This window comes from Oryx dammah, unplaced genomic scaffold (genome assembly GCF_014754425.2).
Source record: "Oryx dammah isolate SB20612 unplaced genomic scaffold, SCBI_Odam_1.1 HiC_scaffold_21, whole genome shotgun sequence".
Lineage (NCBI taxonomy): Eukaryota > Metazoa > Chordata > Mammalia > Artiodactyla > Bovidae > Oryx > Oryx dammah.
In genome coordinates this window covers 29,374,054-29,391,136 of record NW_024070205.1, presented here as the reverse complement: position 1 = coordinate 29,391,136, position 17,083 = coordinate 29,374,054, and the positions used below count along the sequence as shown (strand labels likewise).

Genomic DNA, 17,083 nt, shown 5'->3' with positions numbered 1-17,083 from the left:
TGGTTAGAACCCGGGGCTTCCTAGTGTTGATGTTCACCTGTGATCGGGTGGGGCCTCAGCTGCCAATTTAAAGTGAGGAGCGAGAGTCCAGGCCTGGGTGAGGCTACCTGGGAGGGACCAGGAGGAAATGGGACTTTAGGACGGAGCGGGGCTCTGAGGATGAGCGCTCCCAGGGATGGGGGTAGAGAACTAGGGGCACTCACAGCGTTTGGAAAGCACAGGAGACCTGGCCTGGGGCTCCCTGCCGGAGATGGTGAGGCTGGGGAGCTGGGATCCTGCAGTGGGGGAGATGAGGCGACAGGTCCTCTACTGGCTCCTTCCCAGGGTCTGCTGTGCCTGATGCGTGGCTGGCATGTGGGGTGGAGGAGATGATACACTGGGGGTCAGATGACTGAGGGAGGGTCACCCACCAAGCTCGCTGCCTCCCAGCTGGCCCCTGCCAGGCACTGTCGGAGGCCTGAACCCATGAGGCCTTAGTGAATGGCTCACCTGGCTAGATGGTGTACGTGGGCCTCGGCTGGGGCGGGGGCTCTGGCCGAGTGGGTATCAGGGCCAGCCTGAGCTGCCCACGTGACCTGCTTCCGAGCAGTGTGGGGAGGGGCTGCCCCAGAGGAGCAGGGCGCGGCGACAGAGCTGGTTTCCAGACAAACAAGAGGAAAGAATGTTTTCAGAACTGAGACAGAATGCGGGGCCATGGCGGTGGCTGAGGCTGAGCGTGTAGGCGGGCAGCCGCCAGCAGGTGTAACTTAGCTGGGACAGAGATGTCAGTCAGCCACATCCATGGGCTGCCATATGTGGACCCCGTGTGCGGCAGGTGTTAGGGCCTCGGGCAGAGGGTGGGGTGGTCCTGTAAGGAGTAGGGTGCTGCCAGGCCCTGAGTTACTGCCATCTCAGATGCTATAGTTTGTCTTAGAAATGTTTTTCTCACCTTCAGTGGGAGAGGTGTACAATACTTGCACGCACACGTGTGTATAGCAGACTGCCTAGGTGCTCTACCCCTCCCATGTGGACCCTCCCTCTCTGGAGGGCTGGGGCAGGGACCTGCGGTGGCCCCTGCCTGCAGGCAGAGCCAACGGGTGGAATTTCCTGCAGGTGGGGAGGGAGCCCCACTTCTTACCTGTGCCCATCACCACCAGGAGGAGGGGGATTTCCAGCCCCTGCGGGAGGCTCCCCGCCCAAAGCTTCAGGTTAACTGTTAAGCAGAGAATCCTGTCTCTTGGTTCAGATTTTAAAGGCACCGAAGACACAGAACAGCCTCTGCCTTGGGGCACCAGGATGAGAGCTCTGTGTGGGAGGAAGCGTGTGCACATGTGTGCATGCGTGCCCGTGCTCGTCTCCCCTCATGCCCCACAGTGCCAGCATACCAGCCGTCCTTCTGTTCCAAGGGCCCCCGGGGCTTGTCTTTCCTGTCTCCCCCAAACCCGGGTGGCTGTGGGGTCAGGGAGAGCCTGGCACGGCCTCCAGAGTGTTGGGAGAGGCAGCGCTCGTCCAGCCAGGGGGCAGAGCAGAGGGGCTGTCCTCATGGGCCACCCCTTCTAGACACAAGCCCAGGGCTTCACGAGGGCAGCACACACACGTCCAGGCACGTGGGGCTAGCACCACACATGCGTGCCACACATGTGGCTGACACATGCTCCCAGGCACACATCACACCCAGGACACCTGGGTGCTTGACCAGCAGTGCATGTTGGGTCTGCGTGGGGGGCTTATCCTCTTCCAGTCCTGGAGGCTGGACATCGGAGACCCAGGTGTGGGCATGGCCAGTGTTGCTGTGTAGACAGCCGTTTTCTCTGGGTCCTCATGTGGTCGGCTTCTGTGCATGTCTGTGCCCTGACCTCGTCTTATGTGGACACAAGCCACACAGGATCGGGCCCTCCTGTGACCCCACCCCGCCATCATTGCCCCCTAAGAGGCCCCTTCTTCCAGCATAGCCACATGAGGGTCGGGCTTCCATGTGTGGGTCATGGCTCTAACATGAATTCAGCCCCTGGCGCCTCCTGCTGTGCTCAGGGATGTGCAGCTGCTTTCTCACACCTGCACACGCCTGCACACACTTGGCCAGGCTGGCACTCACTTTGGGCACTGGTCAGGAGGTGCCCAGTCCACCAGAACTGCTGGCATTGGTCTGGGCTACTTTTGGACACTTGGGCCAGTGACCGTGCTCCGGAGCCCCCAGTACCACCTCCCCTCCCCCATAGTGGATGCCTGACTCTGTGTGCTGCCCTAGCTCACCCAATGACTCTGGGCACCCTTTGGTGAAGCGGAGGGGAGGATTGGCATTAGTGCGGCCCGCCCATTTCTCCTGAGGGTTCAGCCCTGCAGAGAGACTGGGAGTCTAGAAGCAGTGAGCCAGGTGAAGGTGTCCCAAGACCATTCTGGTCTGGGCAGCTTGGCTAGGCTGGGCAGGGCAGGGGGCAGCCAAGATGCCTGGCCAAAGGGGCTCCAGCTCCACTTCACCTTGGGACAGGAGTGGGAGTGTCCTGTGGTGGGTGCAGACCAGCTGGGCTGGAGAACTGGCCTGGCCCTAGTAGGGCTGGGGGAGCTGCGCGTCCCTCCTCGGACCCTGAGTCTGCTGGCTGGGCTGAGCTGAGGCCTGTGGGCCCCCGGCCAGAAGAGAAGGCTGGGAGTAGGCTTCCCAGGCTAGCTGCCTTCCAGCACTTCCTGGGGCCCTCCTAGTCCCCTCCTGGTCCCCTCCTCCTGCCCTCCCCACCCCTCCCCCGCAGCCCTTATAGCCACATCCTGCAAGGAAAAACCCCAGACTCCCAGAGCCTCGGAGCTGAGAGGAGCTGAGAATGTGCGTGGGGACCCAGCCGCCCAGGGCGCCGGGCTCAGCCCTCCTGCTCCTTGGGCTCGTGCTGAGTGCTGCGGCCCAGCCCCACTGTACTGGGGACACCTACCCCAGTGGCAACAGGTGCTGCAAAGAGTGCCAGCCAGGTGAGTGGCCTGGACATGGAGTGGGGGAGGGGTGCCTGCAGGGACCTAGGACCAGGAGACAGAGTCGGAGGACACGGATGGGGCGGCAGCGACCTGCAGATGGGGTCACGCACTGCAGGTGTCATGAGGCAAGTGGAGCTGGGTTAGTGGGTGATCTGAAGCCACGCCTGGGATGACGGGCCAGCCAGAGGCCGGGTGGGGCTCCTGGGGGAACGCCGGGCTGTGCAGGGCTCTGACCCCGGCCTCCCTCAGCAGGTTATGGGATGGAAAGCCGCTGTATCCACAATCGGGACACAGTGTGCAGCCCGTGTAAGCCTGGCTACTACAACGAGGCCGTCAACTATGAGCCCTGCAAGCCCTGCACCCAGTGCAGCCAGAGTGAGCACCCTGGGTGCCCGGCACCCCCGTCAAGACTCGACCGTGGCAGGGGCCTGCCCTGCCCCCCGGGGCCCCACAGCCAGCTGAAACGACCCACAGGGCACCTCCTCTTCCTAGGGCCCCAGGACCACGTGGCTTTTTTGGGCCGGTGGGGGGCGGGGTGAGACCCAGAGTCAAGGGCTGCAGAGGGTCCTGAGCAGACTGGGGGGGTTAGAAGGGTGGTCAGAGCTGCTGCAGGTGACCCTTGGGGCCGTCTGACCAGGAGGGATGTGGCGTGCGTGGTGAGAGAGAATCAGAAGCTGCCCAGCTGTGAGGGGCTGCTGGTCGGGAAGGTGGCTGTGGACCCTTGACCCCCATCCTCAGCCTGCTCTGCAGCTCTGGCCTCCCCACTGACCACCCACCCCACCCAACCCCCAGGAAGTGGGAGTGAACCCAAGCAGAGATGCACACCCACCAGAGACACGGTCTGTGGCTGCAGGCCAGGCAGCCAGCCCCAGGACAGCTACGGCTACAAGCGTGGAGTTGGTGAGGGGGCCTTGGGAGCTATGTGGAAGGAGCATGTCCCTCACACGCTGTCACTGCTCCTCCCAGAGCCCCCACCCCAGCCCCAGCTGAATGCCCCTTCCCCAGCAGATCACACTAAGATGGGGGTGGGGGTCTCCCAGGTCAGGGGCCACGGGTGGCATGCACATGGGGAGGGGCTCTCGGAGACCCTGGGGAATGAGTCTCTGGGCACCCCAGGGGTGGCAGATGGGCAGAGCCTGCTGACTCTGTTGCAGACTGTGCCCCGTGCCCACCAGGACATTTCTCCCCGGGCAATGACCAGGCCTGCCAGCCCTGGACCAAGTGAGTGTCCCTGTGGCCGGAGGGCTTGGGTGGCCTGGAGTCTGGGAGCCAGGGGTCAGTTCTGGGAGTAGGAAGCTGCTGGTTGGGAGCTCCTGGGCCTGAATCCCTGTAACCCTTGCCCCGCCCCGCTCCGTGATGGTCCGTGCCCCCACCATAACCCCTGCTCAGCCCTGGCCCAGCCTCCCACTGGCCTTCCTACTGGGTCAGAGTAGGGCGCCTGTGAGACCCCAGCCCAGGCCCTGGGAGTGTGAGCCTCACTCACAGCGGAAAGGTTCCTGTCCTTGTCGGGGTGAGCCAGAGCAAGCAGGAAGAGAGTAGACGGGGGGTTTGGGAGAGGAAAGTGCAGGTGGGAGCAGGCTAAGCGCAGGAGGGCCCGGCAGAGTCTGCGGCCCCTCTCCTCGCCACCTTTGGCCTGGACTCTGATGCTGCCTGAGTGACCCCTGCCAGTGTGGACCCCTGTTGCTTCCCACATCTCCCTGGTACTGCCCCAGTTCTAGGCCCATCCCACTGATGGGGGAGGAGAAGGGGGACTCTGGCCTGATCAACACTCTTGCCTGCCCTCAGCTGCACCTTGTTAGGAAAGCGAACATTGCGGGTGGCCAATAGCAGCTCGGACGCCATCTGTGAGGACAGGAGCCCCCCAGCCACACCACCGTGGGAGACCCAAGGCCCTCCAGTCCAGTCCACTACTGCCAAGCTCACCACCTCCTGGTCTAAGGCCTCACAGGGGTCCTCCATGCCCCACACAGAGCCCCCCAAGGGTAAGGGGACCTGGCCTTGCCCCAGCAGGGCCCTCCCCACAACCCAAAAGGGGAGTGGAATGGGTGGGGAGGATGTGAGTAGAAAACTCCCTCTGGGCTCGGTGGGGCCCTCCCTATTGTGGGTCCCTTCCCGTGGCAGACCCCACCCAGCAGGCCCTGCCTCCTTGCAGCCCCTGAGCTGTCTGCTGTCCTGGGCCTCGGCTTGGGCCTGGGCCTCCTTGCCCCTGTGGCTGCCATGCTGGCCCTGCTCCTCCACCACAGGGCCTGGAGGCTGCTGACCAACACCCCCAAACCCCCAGGTGAGTGCTTGTGGCAGGCCCCAGACCAGACGGCCTCCCAAGGTGTGGGACCCCTGCCCACCTCTCACCTCTTGCTCGTACCTCCTCCCCAGGGGGAAACAGCTTCCGGACCCCTATCCAAGAGGAGCACACTGATGCCAACTCCAGCCTGGCCAAGATCTGAACAACGTCTGCTGGGGTGGGAGCCGGTGACCCCTCCCCAGGATGGGGCCCCCGAGGGGCAGGGGGGCCCCCAGGTGCAGGTTGCCCCCCTGTCACCCCTGCGCCTGGCACCCTGACCCCTGCCCTGTGCCGTTTTAGGTGCTCCTGGGCTGGCCCTGGGCTCTGCTACGTATGCTGTGCATACTCTCCGCCCAGGGTGGGCCCCCAATAAATGACGTTGGCAGATGTGGGCCTCTGACTGGGCTGCCTAGGGCTGGGGGGTGGGCAGGGGCTCCCCTGGATCCTTCACAGATCCCAGGGCTGCTGTCCTGTTCCCTGGGCACATCCCACCACCTGTAGGGGCTGGGGGAGCCAAAATAAGTGCCCTGGGGAGTCAGTGCTGCACCTGTCAGCCACAGGAGACCCTGACCCGGGGACCTTCCCTGGGCCACTTGGGAGGGGCTGGCAGGGGCTGGCCCCAAAGGTCATCCAGGACCACCCCTCAGGTTGCTAGGGCTCCTCCCAGGAGAGGGCACAAGTGTCTGTTTCTTCTCAAACCCCATGCCCTGCTAGACCCAAGTGTATGGTGACCCTACGACCCCCACGACACCTGCAGGGCCCCCGAGTCCCCTGAGACCAGATCCATGCCCTCAGGGAAACTGGATGCTTCTGACAGGGCTGATCCTTCATCCACCCTGGGCGGGAACAGAACGGGCACCGTTATGCGAAAAGGTTCCCAGGTGGGAAACTTGTGTCCGTGGACAGCAGAATGGGCTGTAAAAGCCCGCATGGTCAGACCATCCTGCTGGTCAGCACTGGGGGCGGCCCTGGCTTGGGCAGAGGTGTGGACTTGGGGTGAGTGGCCAAGGGCTCACTTGAGGTGTGCAGGTTAAACAGCTCAGGGAGCCCAGGTCAGCGTGGAAATGCTCCGCAGCCGATAGACATTTGCGCCCCGGGTGTTCAGACAGATTGCAGAGCTCCACTGAACTGAAGCTGCTGTTGGGGGGGTGGTGGAGCAGAGAAAATTCGGGCAAGAGCCCGGGGCCTCACCTGGTGCACTTGGCAGATGAGCGCCTGGCTTTCTCTCACACCTTTCCCCGCCTGGTGGCCAGGACCCAGGCATCGCTGCACCAAGAGGGACCTCCAGCAGCTGAAGACCCTCCTGCCACATGTGTCAGGCTGCCTTCCTGCCCCCTGGCCCAAGTTTCTTGGGCTAGCTTTCCTCTCTAGAGCTGTCCTGGAGGCCCATCCATCTCTCCTCAAACCTCTGACCTCTGGTGGCCTCTTGGGGAAAAGGAACAATGGGACCATCATGTGTTCTTGGAAGGCTCTCAGGATGCAGCAGTGAACACACACACCCTGTGCCCTTAGAACGGGCAGCAAATTGGCAATACCGGTCAGGGGCCTGTGGTCCCTGGGCAGTGCAGAGACTGTGCAGAGAGTCTACGGAACAAGCCGGAGGGGCCTAAGGGAGAGCCCAGGGCCTTAGGGCCTGGAAGGTCGAAGGTCAAGGGAAGGGGCTTCCTCCCCAAACCTCCCAGCTGCTTCTCAGCCACGAGCCCCCCACCTGAACCCTTGCCTGGCGGCTCCACCTCTGAACAGCTGACAAATGAACGGACAGAGGTTGATCACTTTCAGTTTGCTTTCATGCGGCCGCTAAGCACACTCTCCACTCCTGTCTCTGCTGACAAGCCTCCTAAACCCTGCTGAGCTACCCCCTGGGCCCACAGACACCCACCCTGATATGCCCACACTGGGCCCTCCCCGCTCCAGGGCCCCCACCTGGCTCCCCATCCTCCTTCCTCAGCCCTCCTGATTAACACCTGGACCCCGCATGGGACCCTCTGCCCCATGAATGAGCGTCACTTGTGTGAGCTGAGACAAATGAAAAATGTGATGAGCTGCTCAAAAAGTATTGGAAAATACAGCTGGCAGATAGAGATCTCCCCCGCAGTGCCAGGTCACAGAAACTCCGCAGCTTGCGGCTGCGTGGGAGGGCCCTTCCGGAGCCTTGGGGACCAGAGGGCAACACAGGTCCCCACCCCCAACGTCAGTCTTGCCTCTTGTCACACACGACCCTCCCTCTGGTTTCCTGCTGCTGCAGGTGGCAGTCCCCTTTGCACAGACAGCTGCCCCCTGGTGCCTGCTGTGCTGGTCAGCTTCCAGAAGGGCCAATAGAGAGGACCTGGTTGGACAAGTATAATTTTAGGGGATTTATCATTTTTTTCTTAGGCTCTTACCAGAATTGGGGTGACACCAACCTGGTACAGACCTAACTGTTCAGGCCTTTAAAATGAGCAGTGGCAGAAGGTCCAGAACTGCCCAGTTCTCCATTCCGCCACCTTGCCCTGGGATCCAGTGATCGCTCAAACCATCCTCCAGTCTAGGAGCTGAGCTGTAATCTGGTGGTCCAGAGAGAGGGCCAGTCCTAGGGGCCTCACCTTGCCCTCTAGGAACCAGAGCCACAGCCTCTGCAGAGACCCTCCCTTTTCTGCAGGGCCCAGTTGCTTCTCTGAGGAGGGCCTTGCACATGCTGGGACCTGAGTCACAAACCCTGTCATTCTCAAACCAAGTTTCATGGGTCTGCCCTGGTCACCAGGTCATGGCCCTCAACCTACCTATGGGTGCCACCAAAATCACACTCCTGGGACCCCCACTGCCCACCCTACAGCATTCCCAGGAATCTCTGCCCATTTCCCCTGTATCAAGCTTCCACTGGAGGGCCAAGAAATCTGGGGAGGCTTCCTGAAGGAGGCAGGGCCCCAGAAACTAAGGTGAAGAAACTAAGGTTCATAGAGACAAGGGACAGTCTCATGGCAAACTGCAGCCTGGACAACCCCTCCTCCCCACTTCAGGGTTCACTTGCTGTTTCTGGAGGCTGAGTTCTCAGCCTGAAGAGCTCAAGTGCTCCATCAAGGGCCAGCACATCCACGGGCTGATGGGATTCCTGTGGGGAGAGCTGGGTTGAAGTCTGCAGGGCAGTCAGAGCTGCAGCCTGGACAGCGCCTCCTCTCGACTCTGCAGGGTTGAGCCAATGATTGGTCTCTCCTTTCTGGCTCCTCCTCTCAGGTGTCAGCACAGCTGTAGCCTCCAGTGTATGTGGTGTCTGGAGCCTGGCCAGGCCCACTTGGCCAAGCTGAGGAGCTGGGGGAGACTTGTCCTAATTTCCCAAAGTGGGGGGCTTGTTCTAATCCTCAGAAAGCAGGGACTTGTTCTGATCCCTGGATGGGTTCTGAGGCTGCTCAGTGCTGGCAATCCAGGACTTCTGGGAGGTTGTGGGGTCCCTGGCCTGGAGGCTTCAGAGGATGAGGGATTTCATCCCACCCGCTCTGGGTATTGGAGGGGCCTCACAGTGCCCCCCTGGGTAAGTTGGAAGTGGAGAGGGGGTCAGCCAGGAGCCAAGGGGCACAGTGAGGAAGCAGTCCTTGTTGAGAGTTGTCCCACCCCCAATGACTCAGGATGCTGTCTGCCACCCCGCATCCGGCGCCCACCCACACTCCAGTTCCTTCAGGCTTGGTGGCCTCAGGTTTTACATAGAAAACATTTCTGACCACCCCCCGCCCGCCCTCCTGTGATGTGGCTGGGGGTACGTGTGGTGTTTCCTCTGACAAGGCACATACATTTAGGTCACATTTAGTTCCCCGAAAAGAATTCCTGGCCCAAAGGGCACGATCACTTAGGAATCCCCCAAGGTCACCTTCACACATGGGTCGCTCAGGTGTCTGGTCCTCTGCGGTCAGTTGCTCTGCAGCCTACGATGGGACCTGCTCTCTTGGGGTCCCTCTGGGACCCCTTGAATTGTTTTTTTCTTTCTTTTGGTTGCACACAACTTGTGAGATCGTAGTTCCCTGATCAGAGATTGAACCCTAACCCTAACCCTGCCTAAGGCAGTGAAAGTACTGAGTCCTATTAACTGGACTTTCAGGGAATTCCCATCCTTTGAATTAAAAAAAAAGTAGTTTTTATAGCAGTTTTAGGTTCTCAGCAAGTGAGGGGGAATCTTCCCCTCATCAATACCCCCTCTTCAGTGCTCAGCTGCGTCCGACTTTTTGTGACCCTGCGGACTGCAGCACACCTGGCTTCCCTGTCCATCACCAACTCCTGGAGCTTGCTCAAACTCATGTCCATGGTTGGTGATGCCATCCAACCATCTCATCCTCTGTCATCCCCTTCTCCTGTCATCAATCTTTCCCAGCATTAGTGTCTTTTCCAATGAATCAGCTCTTCATATCAGGTGCCCAAAGTACTGGGGCTTCAGCTTCAGCATCAGTCCTTCCAATGAATATTCAGGGTTGATTTCCTTTAGGATGGACTGGTTGGATCTCCTTGCAGTCCAAGGGACTCTAAAGAGCCTTCTCCAACACCGCTGTTCGAAAGCATCAATTTTTCAGTGCTCAGCTTTCTTTATGGTCCCACTCTCACATCCACACGTGACTACTGGAAAAACCATAGCTTTGGGGGCCTTGGTCAGCAAAGTAATGTCTCTGCTTTTTAATATACTGTCTAGGTTTGTCATAGCTTTTCTTCCAAGGAGCAAGCTCTATATAGTCAGCAAAAACAAGACAGGGAGCTGACTGTGGCTCAGATCATGAACTCCTTATTGCAAAATTCAATAACCCTGAGGACAGTGCATTTGTTACAAAAGACAAACCTGCACTGAAAATTCATCCTAACCCAGAGTCGGTAGTTCACGTCCGGTGGCTCGTCCTGTGCTCTGGACAGACGTGTAATGACGCGTCCTCGCCGCTGAAGTTTCCAGAGCAGCCTCACTGCCCCAAACCTCGGCCCACGCCTTGGATTTTGAGTCGCAGGGTCTCGGGGGTCCCGCATGGGAACAGTCCCTCGGGCCTCTTTGGGGCGTGGCCGAGGCGGAGCCGCACGCGGGGCGGGATCTGGGCGTGTCCGGGAGGGGCCTGCTTCCTAAAACCGCGGGGCGCGCGGCCAGGGGGACGCCATGGGGGCGAGGGGCGCGCGAGTGGCCCTGTGTGGTGTCGCGCTGCTCTGCGCGCTGGGCCTGGGCCAGCGCTCCCTCGGCGATCTGAGCTGCAGCCCTGGCCAAGTTCTGCATGGGACGGGGACAGACGCACGCTGCTGCCGCTGCGCCCCAGGTAAGGCAGGCGGGAGCCCCTGAGCGGAGGGCGGCAGCGCGGCGAGCCTCCCCGTGCTCAGGGCAAGCTTTCTGGGTCCAAAGCCCCGATCCCAGCGCAACCCGGCGGAGGCAGAAGTGGCTTGGGGATTAGGGATTGGGGGTTGAGGGATGGTGGTCGGGAGGTGGGGCAGGGGCAGGGGGTGTGGGAACCTTCCCCAAGCCAGGTCAGGGGTCCCAGTGTAGAGGAGGGCTGTCCCTGTTCCTTCTGAGTGGGTAGTGAATGAGCCCTTGGCTGTCACTCAGGCTCAGTTTGGGGTTGCACCCCTCTTCCTGCCAGCTCCCTGCCTCAGACCTGCATATCTGGGTGGGAGGAAAGTGGAATGGGTCAGTTTGGGGACAAATATTCCCCGGAAAACACCCAGGGTGTCACCCTGCCAGGACCTGGGGGGTGGTAAGGGGCTCTTAGAGTTTAGGTCTCAGTGTCGTGGACACTGTGGACAGCAGTCGGGGAGGGATGGGCAGGCTGACGGCCATGCAGGATGCAGAGGGGGCCGGGAGTAGATCTCCCAGGCAACCCCCTTGTCTGTTGGGATGGCTCCGGGTCACATTGAGTCATGGTTACCCTGGGTGAGAACAACTTCAGGGCAATGGGGGATGCAACCAGGCCAGGTGGGTGAAGGAGCTGGGTGCCCAGGAGGGAGGGGCACAGCTGGACCAAGCCAGGGTCCTGCCTCCCAGACAGTACTCTGCCCAGCTGAGGTAGCCCTGCCCTGTCCCACATTTCCCTGGGGGGTAAGAGGGGGTGCCCCAGGGAGGGGGCTCCCCCCAGCTGCTGAGAGAGCTGCTTGTTCCCTACCCAGATAAGGGGACCTGTCCTGAACCGGACTGCCAGTGTATCCAGCCTGAGTTCCACTGTGGAGACCCGCAGTGTAAGAGCTGCAAGTACCACTCCTGTCCGCCTGGCCAGGGAGTGCAGCCTGAAGGTAAGTGGTTGGTGGGGGTGGCCCATACAGGCCAGGGGCGTTGACAGGGCCCAGCCAGAGCTCATAGCAGCTGGTGTGGAAGAAAGCTTGCTTGCAAGTAGGGGTACGGACACCCACGGGGCAGATGGGCGCCAGTGTGGGCTCCTATGGAATCCTGGAGGGCAGGCAGTTCTCTTGTTCTGGCATCTCAGCCCTCGCTGGAGGCACAGCACCCACTGTGTGTGTGGCTCTCTTGGCCTAGGTGTCTTCGTCCAGAAATGATGCCCTTAGGGCTGGTTGTGAGGAACAGAGGGGTGTCCAGGACTGTCTGGCCCTTAGGCCCTGGCTCAGACTATGTCCAGGTCTATACCCACCCTGACCCTCCAGGTGGAGCCCAGTCTGGAGTTCAGCCCCTTATCTGGAAGGAGCCTCTCATCCTCTTAGGGAGCTCTTTACCTGGGGGGCGGGGCCTGCCTGAGCACGTTGGGGCTGGGGGAGTGAGGGCAACAGGGGGCTGTGTGAGGTTTTGGGGTAGGGAAGCCTAGGGTGACTGGGGCACAGCCTTACTCCAATCTCCAGGGCCCTCACCAGCCTTCCGCCCCCCAGCCTCCTGGAGCAAGCAAAGACCCAAGCTGGCTCTTGCCAGGCTTCAACCCCGCCCCGCTCCATCATTTGCAAGCAGATGCCTCTCCTCCCCCATATCCCTTCAGGGACCCTCCACTCAGCCCTGAGTCACAGCCTGCCCTGGAAAGGGGCACACTGGGGACCTGATTTATCCCAGGCCCAGGTCCTGTAGGCACCAGAGGCTCCTGTCAAATGGATGAGGTGCGGGGGGTGGGTGTCCTTCTGCTGGGGACCTGGACACCAGCAGGATCCCATCCCAGCCACCCCTGCAGCCACTGTATGTTTGTCTGTCTCCAGGCAACTTCAAATTCGGCTTTGAGTGTGTTGACTGTGCCGTGGGGACCTTCTCTGGGGGCCATGAGGGCCGCTGCAAACCTTGGGCAGAGTGAGTGCTGGTGGGGCCTTCTGGTGGCTGGGCGGTCCAGGCAGGCTTGAAGGCGGGGCCTCTGCTGTCCTTTCTGGTGCAGTGACCCCCAACAGCTCAGAGGACTGCAACAGTGCGGAGGAGTGCTCGGGTCGCCGAGGGCTGACCGAGGGCTCTGTCCGTGTGTCCCAGCTGCATCCAGCTTGGGTTTCCCACCCTGTTTCCCGGAAACAAGACGCACAATGCTGTGTGCAGCCTGGGGCTGCCGCCCACTGAACCACCCAGCCCGCTGACCATCGTCATCCTCGCCCTGGCTGCCTGCATCCTGGCCCTGACCGTGACCCAGCTAAGCCTGCACATCTGGCAGCTGAGGCGGCAAAGAGTGTGGCCCCCAGGTCAGTTGTGCCTTGGGGAGGGGGGGGTCCCCTGCCTGCCTGCTGATCGCAGCCCCTCTGCAGAGACCCAGATCCTGGAGGCCCCACCACCCCCACCCGAGGACGCCTGCAGTTGCCAGTTCCCTGAGGAGGAGCGGGGTGAGCGGCTGTCAGAGAACAAGGGCCGCCAGGAGGACCTGTGGGTGTGAAGTGCAGAGGGCCCATGCCAGGCCCTCCCTGGAGCTGGCCCAGGCTGGCCCTCAAGAGCAAGGGCTCTGGGTCCCGCGGTGGGGCCCCAGCTCTGGGCCCGGCCCTGCTCCCCTCGATGGTGGAAGCAGGTGGGGGGTGGTGACAGTGATCAGTGCCCTGGATCATGCCGAAGAGGCGGCAGCTATGGCTGGACCCCGTGGAAGACACAGACACACAGTGCCTCCTTCTCTTGCTGCCCCACTGGGGCCGCATCTGTGGGCCCCTGGTTCCCAGGACAGGAGGCCAAGGACCTGGCTACAGGCAGCACTCAATAAACGCTTGTCCAGTGACCTAAGTGGATGTGTGCTGGGGGAGAAGGGACAGGTTCTGTATTCTCCCCCCGCCAATGCTCACAGTCCCTTCCTAGCTGAGGTGGGAGTGGGGGTGGGGCTGAAGCAGGACCATTACAGTCCTCCGCACAAGCCCTCAGCTGGGACCACAGGGGAGGCATGTTTTGCTGGACCTCTGCCCTCTGTGCCTCTTGGCTGCCCTGTCCAAATCCATTCTCCGGTGGCTGGCCAGGCAGTTGCTCGGGCAGCCGGGTCCTTGGTGTGTGTCTGGTCTCTGTGCCATGGGTGCTCCAGACTCTGGTTCTGGGCTGGCTGCACGTCCCGCTGCTCCCTGTGGGGTACCCGCCCTTGAGTCATTGGGCCCCAGTCTGGGGCAAGGTAAGTTTCCACCCACACTTCCTGGTGGATGTGGGCAGCCTCAGAGCGGCCTGGTTCTAGCCCTCTGTCCAAGCCCTCCTGTTGGCCTCCACCACCTCACAGGGCCCTCGCTCCTGGGGCACTGTCCTGGGGTCTTGCCCAGCGAAGGCGAGCAGTGTTTTTCAGCCTCTTGACAGCATGACCCCTGGGGAGTCTGATAAGGTCTCCCTGGCATCCAGGGCGCGGCTGGCGGGCCAGTGGAGACCTGTCTTGGCAGCGGCCCTCTCCAGCTGTCAGTTCACCTGCCCCCCTGCTGTCTGTGGCCCCAAGTGTTCTACCTCCGGCCCCCTCTCCCCTGCTCACTGTGCCCTCCCCACACACCTGCACGCGGCCCAGGAGAGCCCCTTGATTCACTGGTCCCCACCCCCACTTAGTTCCAGGGAGGCAGGTGGGCCCAGCTCCGAGCAGGAAGTGGAGGGGAGAGGGGCTCTGCGCCTTGCATTCCATCCCTTGTGGGGCACAGCCTGCTTCCCCCTGGAAGGAGGGGCGTGGCCGGCTCGTGACCATTCACACAGGGAGAACAATCCCCTCAGCTGCTTCTCTCTGCCTGCCCCTCGGGTCCTAGCTCTGGGGGCCCAGGAGCCAACCAGCTGCCACACCCTTAGGCTCCTCCTCTGCCCCCAAGCCAGATCTCCTGTCCCCGGCCACCCCTCACCCACCCACCTCCAGGAAGGCCCTCCTCATCGCCATAACCTGGGTCCCTTGACTGCCCCTCCCCCACCTGTGGGGAAGGGGTCCCCACCCTGGCTCAGCCCCTTGCTGATGCCAGGAGTCAGGTCCTAGACAGCCTCGAGGGCAGGAGCGCGTTCCGCTGACTCAGTGCGGAAAGTCCTTGTGGGCGGCTGGCGTGGGAGGAGTGCCCGGAAAGTCAGCCCGTGGGTGGTGGAGTGACGCCAGGTTGGGTGACGTGGAGCAAGCGGGGGATTCCTGCTCCACAGCGGGCAGGGGACAGGGGGACTTGCCCAGCCCAGCACAGGGACTGGAAGAGGGAGGCCAGGCTTTTTTTGGGGGGGGTGGGCAGTGAGGACGACTCAGGAAGCTCCTGCCACTGGACCAGGCCCTCCCTCCATGCTCCCCTCCTCCCTGCAGAGCACCTCTGCCCCACCAGGTCTGCCCACTACTGGTCACCCCAGCTCCCTCTGCTCACTCCCTGTTCTCCCCACTCCTGGACTCACGTCCCTCCCTGGCAGCCTCCTGGGAGCTGATAGCAAGCTGGACCTGAGCTGAACTGAGGCGCCCCAGCTGAAATCCCACAGAGCAAGAAGGGGCATGGAGGGGCTAGGCTGAGAGGAGGCAGGAGGCTCAGGTGGGTTGTCCAGGGCCGGGTGTGTACGGGATCCCGCTAGTCAGAGCCCAGTCACTTTCCAAGGGAAGCCTGAGCAAGTCCAAGTTGGGAGGAGGGAGGCCCTGGGTGGGCCTGGGATGCAGAGCTCAGGGTATCGGGAGGCACAGGAGACTCAAGAGTGCTGATATGTGGGGAACGGAGGGGGCTGGTATGTTGAGGGGCTCCCATCCCCTCCCGCTCAGCCCAGTGTGCTGGGATGGGCACAGGTATAGTTTACGAAGCCCAAGAATGACCCGAAGATGAGATTCTGCCCAGGCCAGCTCCAGCCCCTTGCTGCTCCCCACCGCCCCCCCCACCCTACCCCCCACCGGGGAACTCCCCAACCCCAACCAGAGAGGCTCTCCAGCTGCTTAGCTCCTCCCCCCTCCTCCCCGTCAGGCTCCAGAGTGTGTGTTCAGCCTGATAAGGGCCCAGAGGCCATCCTCTGTTCCCAGAAGTGCTTCCGGCCACAGCAGCGTCCCACCCAGCCATAGCACCTCGCCTTCCTTGAAAAGGCCCCTGACCCCCGCTTCACTGAGGTCTGGACTCAGCCAATGTGGAACACCCTCCCAAGCGGACAGACACGCCCATAGTGGGCATAGGAAGGGAACTCTCCCTAGACAGAACCAGATGTCTGCCCTCCCCCGGCCCCAGCCCTAGGGCAGCTTCAGGGGGCTGTCCAAAGGCAGGTGGCCCCTGCCTGCCCCCTCACCAATCAGATAGGTCCATGGTGCTAAGTCTGGCCATTCAAGGGCCCTGACCAGGAATCGGGGCCATCACTCGCCCCAGTCCCACCATGGTTTCAGCACCATGGCCACTTCTCTGCAACTGGGCTAAGCTCTGGCTCTGCAGTGGTTTTCAGGGCCCCGAACCCCCACTTCCCAATAAGAAGTGGCCATGCCTTGTGGAGAGGAGTCTTTCCAGAGACACTGATTTGGGCCATGGCTATTCCAACCCCTCTATTTGGAGACACATTGCAGGGAAGAAGGGTTTGAGGAGGGGTCCTCTGAGTCCTGTGGGCCCTTTAATGGGAACAGACTCCTGACTGCCAGGGACTGCAGGAGGATCCAGATGGCGGGCAAGGGTGCGGCCATCACCTCTGGGGATGAATGAGCAGCAAGAGAACCTCCTTTATTGTTACCCAGTTTCTCCGAGTACCAGGGGCCCAAGAGCTGCAGACAGTCCAGGGTTTGGGGTTGCCCAGGGATGGGGGCCCAGTCAGGATGTGCACGTCTCACCCCACCATGGTCCCTGGGGGCCACTGCACCCACTTGGGGCCCAGGGACAATGGAGGCCTCAGACCAGCTTCCCCTCGAGTGTCGGGTCACATCTGCAGATACTTCCTTGACCGGCTGGGGATCAGTCTTGCTGGAGGAGAGCTGGAGCATCCAGGGGCACCACTGTTCTACCATGGGCCAATTCATGAGCCCCAGGACAGCGTGGGCGAAGGCCCTGTGGGCAGGATGTGAGGAAGGGGCTGGAGAGGCCTGGAGGCTGAGACATGGGGTGTAGAGGCCCCTCAGGGGCGACCAGGGGCTGAGCCTGAGGTGACATGGCTGTGTAGTGACATTTACGCCAGTCAGGAAAGACTGGTAGAGACCCTGAGGACCCTGATGTGGGTGCGCTCTGCCCACCCAGGGGGCCACCTCTCCCTGAAGGAGACTGGTTTTCACCCTCCCCAGCCTCGGGGTGCAGAGCTGGCCATCAGGCTGCAGAAGTGGCAGTGCTGAGCTTGATGCCTCATGGAGAGCCCACCAGACACGCTGGTTGGGGGGAGGTGCAGTCAGGGCTCCTGGACCCTTGTCATATGGTGACAAGTGTGCTTCTGGCCTGGTGACCCTACACTCCTGGCCACAGCAGCAGGACGAGGAGGGAGTGCAGTGGTGGAGATGCGTGGGTGAGGGTGAGGATGCAGATGGTGGGGATTCGGTCCTGGCCTGGGCCCTCACTGGCTCTGTGACCCGGGAGGACTGTCTCTACCTCTCTGAGCCCCAGGTTTCATTTGGCTCTTCTCTCCCTGACTCCCTGCCT

The 17,083-nt window shown here is 61.7% G+C and overlaps 2 protein-coding genes across 3 annotated transcripts; both read left to right on the top strand.

Annotated features, from left to right (window-relative positions):
* Nucleotides 1-5,605, top strand: TNFRSF4 (TNF receptor superfamily member 4). Its single transcript, XM_040264133.1, has 7 exons — nucleotides 1-2,934; nucleotides 3,190-3,312; nucleotides 3,730-3,837; nucleotides 4,092-4,158; nucleotides 4,723-4,919; nucleotides 5,090-5,218; nucleotides 5,311-5,605. Exons 1-7 carry the CDS (start codon nucleotides 2,793-2,795, stop codon nucleotides 5,379-5,381), a joined length of 837 nt encoding a protein of 278 aa, XP_040120067.1. The 5' UTR covers nucleotides 1-2,792; the 3' UTR covers nucleotides 5,382-5,605.
* Nucleotides 5,606-10,276: 4,671 nt separating this feature from the next.
* TNFRSF18 (TNF receptor superfamily member 18) lies at nucleotides 10,277-13,314 on the top strand. 2 transcript variants are annotated; one of them, XM_040264150.1, is made up of 5 exons: nucleotides 10,288-10,467; nucleotides 11,309-11,431; nucleotides 12,332-12,419; nucleotides 12,591-12,793; nucleotides 12,857-13,314. In XM_040264150.1, exons 1-5 carry the CDS (start codon nucleotides 10,314-10,316, stop codon nucleotides 12,979-12,981), a joined length of 693 nt encoding a protein of 230 aa, XP_040120084.1. In that variant the 5' UTR covers nucleotides 10,288-10,313; the 3' UTR covers nucleotides 12,982-13,314. The 2 variants fall into 2 exon arrangements, with proteins under 2 accessions (XP_040120082.1, XP_040120084.1); XM_040264148.1 differs by having other exon boundaries at nucleotides 10,277-10,467; nucleotides 12,591-13,314.
* Nucleotides 13,315-17,083: the final 3,769 nt, after the last annotated feature.

Coding starts and splice junctions, on each gene's coding strand:
- TNFRSF4 (XM_040264133.1), top strand. CDS start 2,793: ATGTGCGTGGGGACCCAGCCGCCCAGGGCGCCGGGCTCAGCCCTCCTG. Junction 4,920..5,089: donor CCACACAGAGCCCCCCAAGG/GTAAGGGGACCT, acceptor GCCTCCTTGCAG/CCCCTGAGCTGTCTGCTGTC. Junction 5,219..5,310: donor CAACACCCCCAAACCCCCAG/GTGAGTGCTTGT, acceptor CCTCCTCCCCAG/GGGGAAACAGCTTCCGGACC.
- TNFRSF18 (XM_040264148.1), top strand. CDS start 10,314: ATGGGGGCGAGGGGCGCGCGAGTGGCCCTGTGTGGTGTCGCGCTGCTC. Junction 10,468..11,308: donor CTGCTGCCGCTGCGCCCCAG/GTAAGGCAGGCG, acceptor TTCCCTACCCAG/ATAAGGGGACCTGTCCTGAA. Junction 12,420..12,590: donor CGCTGCAAACCTTGGGCAGA/GTGAGTGCTGGT, acceptor CGTGTGTCCCAG/CTGCATCCAGCTTGGGTTTC.